The sequence below is a fragment of the Somniosus microcephalus genome, chromosome 3 (assembly GCF_052327205.1).
Source record: "Somniosus microcephalus isolate GS21.2 chromosome 3, FLI_Smic_1.0, whole genome shotgun sequence".
NCBI lineage: Eukaryota > Metazoa > Chordata > Chondrichthyes > Squaliformes > Somniosidae > Somniosus > Somniosus microcephalus.
The window spans coordinates 179,656,868-179,670,812 of NC_140989.1; the positions used below are offsets into that span (position 1 = coordinate 179,656,868).

The following is a 13,945-nucleotide window of genomic DNA, read 5'->3' on the forward strand; positions in this document are numbered from 1 at the left end:
CTGCGATTCCTATAGACATATAGAATGATGAGGGAGAAATTCCCGACCTTAGCACCACCCGTTAGTGTGGCGTAATCTCAAGAAAGCGCCGGCTGCCGCTCTTCCACCAGCTGGTGTCAGGTCCTGAGGCGTCCTCCATTTTCGAAGTTCCGGCAGCGCTGCCAGTCAGCAGTAGCGCCCTGCAAAAACAAAATGGCGGAGTGGTGACGTCAGTCGGCGCGCAACGCTGACTTAACGTCGCCACAGCGAACTTCGACCCTCGCTGGGTCCTAAGCACACCAGATAAACCCAGCGTGCAAGCACACTGACAGAGGCGCTGTCAGCACCTCTTAAAGGGGCACACACATATTTCAGGTAAGTTTGCATTTAAGCTTTTGGACTTTTAAAAAATGTTATTGAAGTACTGGCTTGTTGCAATACATGTTAAAAGTTTTTTCAGTGTGTACGGAGTGCTGCTGGATGCTTGCAAGGCCTTGGATGGTAAAGGAAGGCCTCTGAGAAGACCGAAAATGCTGCAACTATTCAGCAGTTCAGGCTGGAGAGAGAAACAGAGTTCACATCTCAGTTCGATGTGCTGCCTAACCTGCTGAGTATTTCCAGCATTTTATGCTGTCATTTCAGATTTACAGCATCCACTCGCAGAGAGAAGAGGAAGACACAGAAGAGTAAGAAACTGAAGAGGAAGAAGCAGAAGGAAGGATGCAACCCAGACAGCCCCTTTCTGGCCGGAATATCCGGGATCAAATCATCCACCTGCGGTACCAGTGACCACAGCCCCAATTCCCCTTTCAATATTAGTCCGACACCTTACCTTCCCTCTGTTACTGACCATCACAGCGTCCTCTTGGGCACAATGCTGAAATAAAAGCCATCACAAAGCAAACTTTCCAGTCCAACTTTATACATCTATCCATCCAATAGGACATCAAGAAATCAACTCATCACCTTTGCGCATCTCCTTAGTGACTGACTTGTGTGTGCCTTTTCCTATCCTACTGATGTTACGCAATGCTACCCCAGTGGCTGCAGCATGGCTGCTGGAAGGCTGCTGACTTTCAGTGGGGGCCACTGCAAATTACCTTGCTGGTTGACCTTGAGGAGCTGGTGGCTGGGAGTGTGAAGTCGAGTGATGGTATTTCTTCTTCTTCTTCTTCTTCTTCACTCTCCTCTCCCTCTTCTTGGTCAACCACTGGCTGGGCATGCTGCATTTATTGGGGGTGTGAAATGAGGAAGGTACAAGGGTGGAGTTGTGGTGAGAGGAGGGCAGGAAAGCAAGAGGTGCATGTGAGAAGGAAGATAATATATGAGGATACCAGCATCTTGTAACCTTTCAGCCCCACCGCTGGCCAAGGGCTCAGCCATGCCCCTGCCAAGAATGGCCAGTACCGTCTCTTCCAAGTGGGTGAGGTGAGGCTAGGAATGGGTGATGTGCCTCGTGATTGGTACAGGTTGTTGGTAGGTGAGTGATTGGCGGCGAGTCGTGCATTGAGAAGTGCATGAGGCTAGTGATGCAGTTGGTAGGAGACTTCTTTTGAAGATGCATTCACTGACCTTGACCAGTGGTCTGAGGTCATGAAGCTTCTTTAGGCACTGGAGCCAGGTTGTGGGGGCAACACTGCTGGCAGTGACGGCCCCGGTGATGTGGTCCCACATCGTTCTTTCTGGAGGGCCTCCTGGCCCCTGTGGGTAGAGGACCTCTCTTGCAGTGTTGACCCCCTGCACAAAGCTGGAGTGCTGCGTGCGAGACCCTGGGTGCCCTTCCCTGGCTTGCTGAGCAATTTGTGTTAGTGCTGAAGCACTTTTCCCATTTTTTGAGGTTCAGAAGGGAATTCAGCTTTGTGTTGAAGACTCCCATTTGGGACTTCTTTTGAATGTAAATTTTTTTTGAAGGGCAGTAAGGGCTGAAAACTGCATTTTTTTCACTGCATTGTAATTTTGATTAGTTCTGAACGCATTGCCCCTTTAATTCCTAGCCCTTTTACTTGCCCACAATTCCTTGTGAGCTCCACAGCCTCATTCCCAGAGGCTGTAAGAAGCTGCAACGGCGTTCCTGGAATGAGAACTTCGGGTCGGATGCCTCCACTAATGCCACCAGGACGGCATTACATGGTAAGTTAGCGCTGCGCTACAAATCTCCAGCCCCCCCAGCGCGAATTTTTGCCCGGTAGCGTGGCGGCCATTTTTAGCGGCCGTAAACCCACAGGCCACAGTGGCGTCGGCAGGTTTCTGTTGATGTCCAATTTCTAGGCCATGGTCTCCTATTCTTCCAGAGATGACAGTGTGCAGTTCGGAAATAATTGAGGGTGTTGGAGGAGACAGAAATCATTTTGAGTGATCTGATCAGTTGAGTGATGTGTGCTGTATTCTTTGCAGCTGGAATCCAGTCTATTTCTATCCCCATTAAAAGATCACATGGTAGGACAAGGTCATGCTATAATTGTCCTTTATCTTCTCAGCACCACCTGTGGCCAGGTGATGATGCAATCTACTGTACTATCATTAAGAGCCATCTGAGTGAAGTGTCCCAATTAGTGCAGAGTTATTGACAGTTTTGAGCTTTGGATTCATTTCCACTGTGAACTGGGCTGAGGTTGTCCAAATTTATTCCCCTTTGGACTCTCAAAGAGAGAGGAGGCTTCAGTTCGATTGGCTTGGTTTAGTTTGAACTAAATCCAACGGCCGGATGTGAAGGGAGAATGTTCATTCCTACTGTACCATTTTGTTCCTATTTATAGTCCAACTAAAACAAATGCAGTGATACAAAGTAGTGTATCGTAAAAAAACAAGTTGTGCTTCATTAGTTCACTACTTCATAAGAACATAAGAAATAGGAGCAGGAGTAGGCCGTGCAGCTCTTCGAGCCTGCTCCACCATTCAATAAGATCATGGCTGATCATCCACCTCAACTCCACTTTCCCACCCTATCCCCACATCCCTTGATTACCTTAGTGTCCAAAAATCTATCGATCTCTGTCTTGAATATACTCAATGACTGAGCCTCCACAGCCCTCTGGGGTAAAGAATTCCAAAGATTCACAACCCTCTGAGTGAAGAAATTTCTCCTCATCTCAGTCCTAAATGGCCGACCCTTTATCCTGGGACTATGCCTCCCTAGTTCTAGACTCTACAGCCAGGGGAAACAGCCTCTCAGCATCTACTCTGTCAAGCTCTCTTAAGAATTTTATTCATTTCAATGAGATCACCTCTCATTCTTCTAAACTCCAGATAATATATACTTCCAGTATAATTTTTTTATTTTGCCAACAGAAAAGGTGCTTTCAGTGTGCAAATTATTCCTTAGTATTCACCCATTGTTTACATGCAGTATATCACTGCAGTTTGATGCCTTGCCTTGTGAACCAAATGAAAACTCCAAACAAATGGGGGCTATTTGAGTGACTGACAGCTGTGAGCCTCAAACTGGTAACTAGCTGGGTAGGAGGTGGTTGCTCCACCTTCTTGATATGAGCTTCTCTAGAAGACCGGCTGTAACTATTCCAAGAGAAGTTGGTGTGAATCAGTTTATAATGTGCCAATATCCATTATATAACGCCAGGCTCAGTGGTCAGAATAATTGAGATTAAGAAAGCGGTGTGAATGTTGGAAATCTGAAATAATTTCACATTTTAGCCAGCACCTGAAAGAGAAAGCAAGGTTTACGGTTTTAGTGTGACCCTTCATCAGAACTCCTGATGAAGGGTACCACTCAAAACATGAGCTTATTTTCCTTTTTCAGACAAGTGATTTACCCGCTGTGCATTTCCCGCATTTCCAGTTTTTGTTTTAGCCATCAGGATGTGTGTAATACAATGAGTGAAGAAATACTACAGCACAGCAAGGGATGTGCTTCAGAAAGCAAAGGGTTTGATAGACACTGAAAGAACAGGGAACCTGAATTAATCTAACATGCATTCTCTGATTTCAACTTTTCATATCGTTATGACAGAAATGTCTCTGGCTACCACTTCATGTTTGTCACAGTAACAGGCACTGTGGGATAATTATATGTGTTTCTCTTGTTTGTGGTTCTTCAGAGTCAGGGCATATCTTTCATACTTCCCTTTGCTTCTGATCGATGGAGCTGCAGCTATAATGTAGTGTGTAAAATGATATTCCTGTAACATTCACCAGCAAAAGGTACCTTCTGAGAATGAGAGAATTGCAACTCAATTGCTTTTGATAAAAGATTTATGAAGTGTTTTAGTGTACACCAGAAAATATTAATACAAAACTAATAAGAGAAGAGATTGTGTCTGTCTGGTGATCAAAGAAAATAAAGTTAGAACACTGTGATTTTAATCAAAATATTCATAACCTTTCTGTATTGTTACAGCATTGTAATGGGAAAATAAATTGTAGTTGAGAAAGTGTTCCAAAGTCTCCTTATTTGACCACTAACAAAAGCTATGGTGAAATCATCATAATTCCAGTTTGTAACAAAGGCACAACATGCTGGAAACACAACAGTTCAGTTAGCCTCTGAGGAGCAAACAGACAAGTTTACTTGTCTCAGGTGCAGACCCTTCTTCCAAACAGGCAAACAAGCATATTAATACACTCAGAAAAATATAGATAAATAGAGACAGAGAGTAGAGAAAGAGGAATCATGAAAAGAATGATGCAACGTATATATAAAATATATATCTCATGCCATTTTATTCATAATTCTACCTCTCTCTCTCTGTATATAATATGTATTTAATATAACCATTCGCTCTGCTGTCGTATTCATCAGTATTTGTAAAATTCAAATTGCATAATCCCTTCGGCCTCTACTGAACGATCTTTCAATCTTCCAGATATAATGGCCCAGAAATTCGGGTTAGGGGCTTCCCGCGGGTGCAAGCCCCCGACCTGCACTTACCTAGCGCGCCGGCCGTTGTGCTGTGGGCCCCCGTGGAATTCCGATCCGGGGCCTGGTCCAGCTGCCGGCGTGCAGTGCTTGCGTATCCCAGGGGCGCAGTTAGTTCGATGCGTCCCCTGGGATCACGTGGGCCATGGGGAGCCAATCGGAGCAGGGAATGCTCCATTCATAAGATTGACAGGAAGACCTGTCAAAACTTATAAATACTATGGCCCCAAAACAGCACTAAATCTTCAAATACATTTTTTTTAATCACATTTTTTAAATAAACTATAAATTAAATGAAATAACTATTTTAAACAATAATTTAAATTTTTGAATTTTTTTTTTAATTTTCTAACGGGACTAAAAATAAACTTACCTTGCTTTAAAGTATTTAAAAATAATAAACCTGTGGAAAAAATGTTTTAATTTTAATTAATTCACCACTTACCTTGTAAAAAGCAGGCCTTACGCCTGCTTTTTATATGTGTAACTTCTGCAGACTTACCCTCCCGGGAAAACCTGTAAAAAAAACGAAGCTCGATGCGCACGCGCAGCCTCTCCTGCGCACGCGTTCGAACTCTGAAACCCTTCGTTCAGGGGAACGGAAGTGCCGGTTTCCCGCGCATGCGCAGTGTATGCAGGAAACAGGCACTTCCATTGGGCTTACGGGTGAGTACCCCGTGCGTACTCACCCGTGGAGACCCGAATTTCTGGGCCAATACAAAATCACTTTGCTTAACAACGTTACAGGCCCCTCCCCAAAACGTCCCACTCAGTCTTTGAGTCTTCTCGGGCACTGTAGATAAGTCTACTGAAAACATGGCACTAACTTTTCACGGTCATTTTGATAGCTGGGTATGAATCAATGTTAATTTTCTATTTATAACCACAAGCGATTATTATATTTAGAAATGATTTCAACGCATCTTACTGGATGCCCAATTCACCGCATCAGGGTTGATTTTACCTCGGCCTGCCCTGTGGTAATGATGGGTGCTGGGTGGCGGAGTTAAAATCTTTACTCGGTCTTTCCGCTGGGAGCCCAAGCTCCCACCTGAATCAGGGATCCTATGATAAAAGACTTGCATTTATATAGCGCCTTTCACATGCTATATGATGTTCCAAAGCACTTCACAGCCAATGAAGTACTTTTGAAATGTAGTCACTGTCGTATTGTAGGAAACATGGCAGCCAATTTCCACACAGCAAGCTCCCACAAACAGCAATATGATAAAGACCAGATAATCTGTTTTAGTGATGTTGGGACATTTTACTACGTTAAAGGCACAATATAAATGCAGGTTGTTGTTGAGAATAAATATTGGCCAGGACACCGGGGAGAACTCTCGTGCTCTTTAAAATAGTGCTGTAGGATCTTTTCTGTCCACCTGAGAAGGCAGACAGGATCTCGGTTTAACGTCTCACCTGAACAGTGGCACCTCTGACAGTGCAGCACTCTATCGGTACTGCAATGGAGTGTCAGCCTAGATTATGTGCTCAAGTCTCTGGAGTGGGATTTGAACCCACCACTTCTGACTCAGGTGAAAGTGCTTCCAATGGAGCCACGGCTTAAAGCAATGATGTATATGGGCCCCCGATGCAATTTAGAGAGGCAGCTGGGTGGACCGTGCACCGTGCATGCTCCGTCCAGCTGAACCAGATGGTGAAGAGGATTGGCGCCTGAAAAACGTAAATATTTTGGGGGGACCAGGAGGAGCAGGAGCGCTCCTCTGGGTTCATCGAGAATAATTCACCTTCTGTGACCAGTTCCCCTCCTCTGCCCCCACCTCCCGGTTCTACCTGCCTGCCAGCTGGGTTGGCCTCCAGGTCACCCATTCCACGCCTGGAGTTAAAATGTATTCCATCATCTCTCGGTATTCAGGGCAGGCATGTGACTTCCTCTTCGGTCTCTGCTGAATCCACGGTAGCAGACTGTAGCTGGCAACCAAGAAGGGGGCATGAGCAGCACATCTTGATTTTGATTTCCCTCCAACTTTCTATCCCTCCCTCTGCAAAAAATGCCTAATATCTCCCATCATGTCTTCCCAAGGTAGCCAGATAAGATCAGGAGCTCACTATGAGAAACTGCAAGGGGAAACTTGCCTATTACTTACTCCGTAGTGGCCAGCATTTCACAACACCAGGACAGCTATTGCACATTTAAAGTTTTACATAGAAATTACAGCACATAAATTTGGCTCAATTGCTTATGCTCCACAAGAGCCTCCTCCCATCAGCATAACCTTCTGTTCCTTTCTCCCTCATGTGTTTATCCAGCTTCCCCTTAAATGCATCTAATGCTATTTACCTCAACCATGTTGTAGTAAGTTTCACATTCTAACCACTCTCTGGGTAAAGAAGTTTTTTTAATACTGAAAGAGAAGATTCAAGAATTACAGGTAGAATGCTTCAGGTGAAATTATTCAGGTGAAGATATTCTGGATTATTTTCTACACAGATCTATAATTGTTCTGGGGAAAAAAAACTACGCACAACTGAAAAAGAATAGGGTATGCCCTTCAATACTGCCATGACTTTGTCACAGATTCTGAGAAATTGTGCCCAGGTGTTGTAGCTTTGTTTACAATGTACTTGTTAACAGCATCCTGAATGTATTGGCAAGGTAGAGCTCAATCTTAACGGCTTATTCCTATTGGCCGTTTTACTTTCTACACAATTATGAAATGCAGTAGAAGGATGTAGCTGTGAACTACAGTCCTGGTGCTCACAGAAATGATCAAAAGTCTGAAAATTGTCTTATACTCTTGGGTTTCAATTTGCTTCCACAAAGGAAACCTTTAGACATGGTTTGAGCCTGTGTTTTGTAGCATCAGTGTCTCCTGGTGACCAAAGAAGATTTTCTCATGCAATGACTGATCTTCAATTAATTGGCCTGGAATTTCCACGAGGTTGCACTGGCTTTTTACAGAACAAGTCGCCTGAACTCAGCCAAACCAGCGCAAAAGAGCGAGGAATTTCAAGCACAAATTACGTCTAGCGCAAATTGAGTTTCCGCGATCTTTTGCGCTGGTTTAAAAAACATCGTGATGGAGCCAGCCCTGCCCACAAAACTGTCTGTGCCAACATTCGCGGCCGCACAGCGGTCTGGAGGTCCCGCACAGGCCGCTCACCGGCCTTTACATGGAAGAAACTGCGCATGCGTGGAAATTAGAATGGGCCACACAGCCACTTAAAGGGACCGCGCACAAAAGTAAATGAGAGGGAACATTGGTCCATGTCCCCAGATCAAAACCATGATGAGTTTCCACTAATTGCACCCGTTTGGGGGTCTTCGGGGAGGCTCTTAAAATTAACCTTTTTTTAGGCGCGTGGACACTAATAGGCACTTTTTAAAAGGTTTAAATGTTAAAAAAATTAATTTACTAAGAAACTGACTGGTGTACACCAATGAAACTAGAAAATGGTTCTGTATAGTTTTTTAAAGTCATTTTCAGTGATTTAAAATCAAGTTACTCAGGTGGTGGATAGACACTTATTAAAAATGCTTATTTTTTTGTGATAAACCCATTTTCAGCTGTATCAAGAAAACTGTACCAGGTTACCACTCTTACATATATCAAGAAATATTTTTTAATGCAATTTTTTTTAAATTGCGTTCTAAAACGCTGCCTGATTGCACTGGTTCTTAGGAAGATTTTACATTCAGCGATATGCAAATGAATTGAGTGGAAACTTGAGCAAAAAAAATATAACTTCTGGAAACAGGCGCAATTTGCCCCCAGATTGCCGATTGCATCCAAAGTGGAAACTCTATCCCATTGTGTTTAGTGTTTCAGTTCAAGGAAATAATAAAAATTGCTCCGATTTGTTGCTTGAATACCACGTTGCTCCATGATATTGTTCTCATCATATCTTCACACCCTTCCCTTGGAAAGATTCTCAGGCTGAAAAGCAATCTGACAGGCCGCAACATGATCACTCCTTCCATGGCTGTAATCATCTTTATACCAGCCGATCTTTGAAGGTGGCAGGACAAGTTCATAAGGCTGTTAAAAAAGCATACGGGATCCTTCGCTTTATAAATTGAGGCTACGGGGGGGGGTGCTAAATTGGAGAGCGTCCAATCCTGAAGCGCGATTAACCCGCACCTGGAGAATGTAATGTAGGCGGCATGGCATCTTGGTGCTGCTTGCTCATTTACATGATTTCTGCTTGCAGCCAGCGCTAACCACGCTGTTGATTGGCTGCACGCATCAGCAGGAGGCCCAAAATCGTTACTTGCTGGCACTGCTTAAAGCTGGCCTGCACCGCTTAAAGGGGAGATACATTGTGGCTGGAGCAGGTGCTGGGAGTCTTGTGTGAACTGGAAAAGAATGCCTGAACATGGGAGAGAGCAGGCACCCATGTTTTCCGAAGCTGTACTGGAGATCTTGGTGGAGGAGGTGGAAAAGAGGAGAGGCATCATGTATGCAAGGGCTAGGAGGTCCTCCAGACACATGGTAAACTGGCAGTGGGAGCAGATAGCCGTGAAGGTCAATGCCAGGCACCTAGCCCCGAGGACCTGGATGCAGTGCCAAAAGAAGTTTAATGACCTCACACGAGTGCTCAAGGTCAGTGAATGCATCTTCAAATGCCATATCTGACCAACTACACCACCAGCCTCAGCCACTGCTCAAATCGCACACCACCATCACCCATCTACCAGCAAACTCTATCAATCAGGACTTGTACCTAATGCTTCGCCTTAACCTCACACACTTAGCACTGCTGCAAGCCTCACACCCACATCTCATCGCTTGCACACACATAGCTTGAATTGCCAGCTATTCAACCACAGCAGCCGCATCACTCAAACAGATTGCATGACACTCACTGACACACGTCCCCAAGCAGGAGAACGTGCCGCACAACTGAAGGCAGCAGGAACTAACTGGGGAAGAGGCACACCTGCATGCTCAGGCGAGCTGGCACCTGCATTATCCTTGCCCCCTGCCCTGGCTGCAGTCTTCTTCTTCTTCTTAGGCAGTCCCTCGGAACTGAGGATGACTTGCTTCCACATTAAAAATGAGTTCGCAGGTGACTGATGAGCCCAATGCGGGTCCTACAGTCTCTGTCACAGGTGGGGCAGACGGTGGTTGAAGGGGCGGGTGGGTGGGGTGCTTGGGTTGACGTGCGCTCCTTGCGCTGCCTGCGCTTGGCTTCCGCTTGCTCCCGGCGAAGAGACTCGAGGTGTTCGGCGCCTTCCCAGATGTTTCTCCTCCACTTTGTGCGGTCTTGGGCCAGGGATTCCCAGGTGTCGGTGGGGATGTTGCACTTTTTCAAGGAGGCTTTGAGGGTGTCCTTGAAGCGTTTCCTCTGCCCACCTGGGGCTCTCTTGCCGTGCTGGAGCTCCGAGTAGAGCGCTTGTTTTGGGAGTCTCGTATCGGGCATGCGGACAATGTGACCCGTCCATCGGAGCTGATTGAGCGTGGTCAGAGCTTCAATGCTGGGGATGTTGGCCTGAGCAAGAACACTGATGTTGGTGCGCCTATCCTGCCAATGGATTTGCAGGATCTTGCGGAGGCAGCATTGGTGGTACCTCTCCAGTGCTTTGAGGTGCCTGCTGTACATGGTCCATGTCTCTGAGGCATACAGCAGGGCAGGTATCACTGCTGCCCTGTAGACCATGAGCTTAGTGCCGGGTTTGAGGTCCTGGTCTTCAAACACTCTCTTCCTCAGGCGACCGAAGGCTGCACTGGCACACTGAAGGCGGTGTTGGACTTCGTCATTGACGTCTGCCCTTGTTGACAGTAGGCTCCCGAGGTATGGAAAGTGGTCCACGCCTGGCTGCAGTGCACTTGTGCCTGGTGACTCACCACGTGCAGATCCCGCCCCTAAGCTATCCTCTAAAATACGCGCAGTGTTAGTACCTGAGTTGGTGGCTGCGAGTGTGAAATCGAGTGACGTGTCTTCATCATCGCTCTCTTCCTGCTCTTCCACCACTGCCTGGGCAGGTTGCAGGTCTTTGCTATCTAAAATGAAAAAGGAACAAGAGTTGGGTTGTGGTGAGGGGAGAACAGAAAGTAAGAAGTGTGTGTTTACACCATCTGCAGTTTGTAAGTCAGTAGAGAGTTAGGGATGAGGGAGATGTGAGAAGGAGGATTAGGCATAAGGATACTGTCATCTTCGGTGACTTGAGCCCCGCTGTTGACCATGGCCTCAGCAATGACCCTTCCCATAATGGCCAGCACTGTCTCCTCCATGGGGGTTAGAACATGCAGGCGCGCCTCTTCCCCTCCGGTTAGTTGCTGCTGCCTCTGGTTGTGCGCCACCTTCTCCTACAAGAGAGAGGGATGTGTGTCAGTGATGTTGTACAATGTGTTTGGGTGATGTGGCTGTCATGGTGAATAGGTGGCAGTGTGTGCAAGGTGTGGGTGTGAGGCTTGCGGCAGTGCTAAGTGTGTGAGGGTGAGATGAAGCTACGTATGTTAGGTATGAGTCCTGATTGATAGACATTGTTCGTAGATGGGTGATGGGGGTGTGGGGCATTGAGCAGTGGCTGCGGCTGGTGGTGCAGTTTGTGGAGTATAACATTTGAAGATTCATTCACTGACCTTCACCACTTGTGTGAGGTTATTGAACTTCTTGCGGCACTGCATCCAGGTCCTCGGGGCTAAACACCTGGCATTGATTTCCGGCTATCTGTTCCTACTGCCTTCTCATCGTGTGGCCGAAGGGCCTCCTACACCCCTGAGGAAACAGGACATCTCTCCTTGTTTCCATCTCCTCCAGCAAGACATCCAGTGCAGCGTCCAAGAACCCGGGTGCCCGCTCTCTACAATGGTCAGCCATTCTGCATTCTTTCTCAGGTCAGATTCAGTTGCAGAACGACTCCCAGCACCTGCTCCAGCCACAATGCAACTCCCCTTTAAGAGTTGCAGGCTAGCTTTAAATAGTACAGGCTAGTTTTTAAGTTATGCAAGTTACTAACAATATTTGGCCCCCTGCTGATGTGTGCCGCCAATGAACAGTGCAGTTAGAGCTGGCTGCACGCAGACATCATTATAATGAGCAGGCATTACGAGGTTGGCATGTAGGCAGACCTGCAACCTCAGTCCAGGGCGAGGATGGCATTGCCATTGGCTGTAAAGGTGACTGTGGGCTTGAACTTCTTTGCATTGGGCACCTTCCAGGCTGGAGCAGGCAACATCTGTAACATCTCCCAGTTCGCCGTCCACTCCTGTATGAGGGAGGTGAGTGAGGCTCTGTATGCAAGGAGAGCTGAATACATTTCATTCTCTCTTGCCAGGGAAAAGCAGGTGGAGCGAGCACACGGCTTCACCAGGGTAACAGGCTTCCCCATGGTGCAGGCTGCCTTTGACTGCACACACGTCGCTTTGCGGGCGCCGTACCCCATTCCGCAACTGGGAGGGATTCCACTCCCTCAATGTCCTGCTGGTGTGCAACCATACTCAGTGTATCAGGCAGCCATATTCTATGGCAGTCCGCTGTACAATCAGCATTTGAGCTACCACAACAAACCAGAGGGTGGCCACTGACCACCTGGCTCATGAGTCTGGTGCGCAATCCATGCACATGTGGGCAGCAGGCATATAACGAAAACCTTGCTGCCACAAGGAATCTGATAGAGCAGACCATTGGTATCCTTAAACAATGCTTCCGCTGCCTGGACCGCTCTGGAGGAGCCCTGCAGTACTCTCCAGAGTGCGTGTCAAGATTTGTCATAGTCTGCTGCATGCTCCACAACCTTGCCATCATGAGAGCACAGCCTTTGCCACCCGGCATGCAGTGACCAGCTGAGGAAGAGGAGGAGGAAGAGGTGGAGGAGAAGGAAGAGAAGGAGGAGGAAGCGGAGGAGGAAGAAATGGAAGAGGAGATCATGGAAGGGAGGAGGCAACTCTGACAGCCCCTTTCTGCCCTGGCTGTACGTGATCGACTCATTCGACTGCGGTACCATTGAAAGCAATCCCAATTCCACATTCAGCAATAGTCCCACACCTTACCTTCCCTCTATTACTGACCATCACAGTGTCCTCTTGGCCACAATGCTACAAGAAAATGCCACCACAAAGCAAACATTCCAAGCCAATTTTATGAATCAAACCATTACAGTATTTCATTCAAAAGTCAACTAATCACCCTTGTGCATTCCCTTAGTGCCTGTCTTCTGTGTGCCTTTACCTGTCCTAGTGCTACCCCAGTGGCTGCAGCATGGCTGGTGGAAGGCTGCTGACTTTCAGTGGGAGATACTGCAGACTTGCAGGATGACCTCAACCAGCTCTGGGCTTAGAAGGCCCGGCTTTGGACTGCACCACCTCGACATGAGTGACAGCAGTCTGGGCTGGCTGGCTGACAGGCAACAGCAAGGGCACTGATGGAGTGACAGCAGTGGGAGCAGGAATGCTGTCATCCTGAGAGAGGACAGCAGGTTCGTGCTCCACGAAGCCACTGCCACTCTACCGGGGCGGCGCCTCAGCAATCCTAGTAATCTGCTGGAGTACAGATTGCTGGACTGCTGTCACACCCTGCAAGCCCCTTTCAACACTGGTAAACCCAGCCATGATTGTGCTTGCATGGCAACAAGCTGAGCTTGTATGAGAGCAGCCTGAGACTGCATGACTTCAATCTGAGATTCCATTGCAGCACCCAGACGTTGGGTGGCTTCTGCTTGTGCTGCAATGGAAGCTGAGACATTGACCATCAGACGCTGCTTCATGGTTGGGTCCACAAGTGTACTAATGTATTTGCCTACCCCTTCCATGTTGGAAAGGATGGGCTCCAAGCTCCGCGCAAAGCCCTGTGCAAGGTTGGTGCTGGACTCCTCCACGCTCCTTGACATTGCGTTCAGGCTTTCTGACAGGCCTGCCAATGAACCAAACGTTTCATTGTGTACACTCATCAGTGTTCTTCTGTAGGCCGCCCAATCGAAGTCCTCATCTGAGTCCTGCGCAGCAGAACTCGTGCACAACCTCACCCTCCAGGGAGCTGGCACCTGCACTATCCTTAACCCCGCCCTGGTTGCAGCCCACTCACGCCCGGTGACTCACCATGTGCAGACCCTGCCTCTAAGCTAACCTCTAAAGTCTGCGCGGTGCCAGTATCTGAGCTGGTGGCTGCGAGTGTCAGATCGAGTGA

The 13,945-nt window shown here is 47.4% G+C and overlaps 1 protein-coding gene across 2 annotated transcripts in view; it reads left to right on the plus strand.

The window, feature by feature from the left end:
• Window positions 1-13,945, plus strand: part of prkn (parkin RBR E3 ubiquitin protein ligase) — a 2,088,612-nt gene that overhangs the window by 695,255 nt on the left and 1,379,412 nt on the right. The window contains exon 1 of one of the 2 annotated variants that reach the window (XM_085981988.1): window positions 1,846-2,109. The exons of the other annotated variant lie outside the window; for it this stretch is intronic. Coding sequence (XP_085838114.1) covers window positions 2,056-2,109 — 54 coding nt within the window. The 5' untranslated portion in view covers window positions 1,846-2,055. Of the gene's footprint in view, window positions 1-1,845; window positions 2,110-13,945 lie in introns of those variants that run through there. 2 annotated transcript variants of the gene reach the window in all.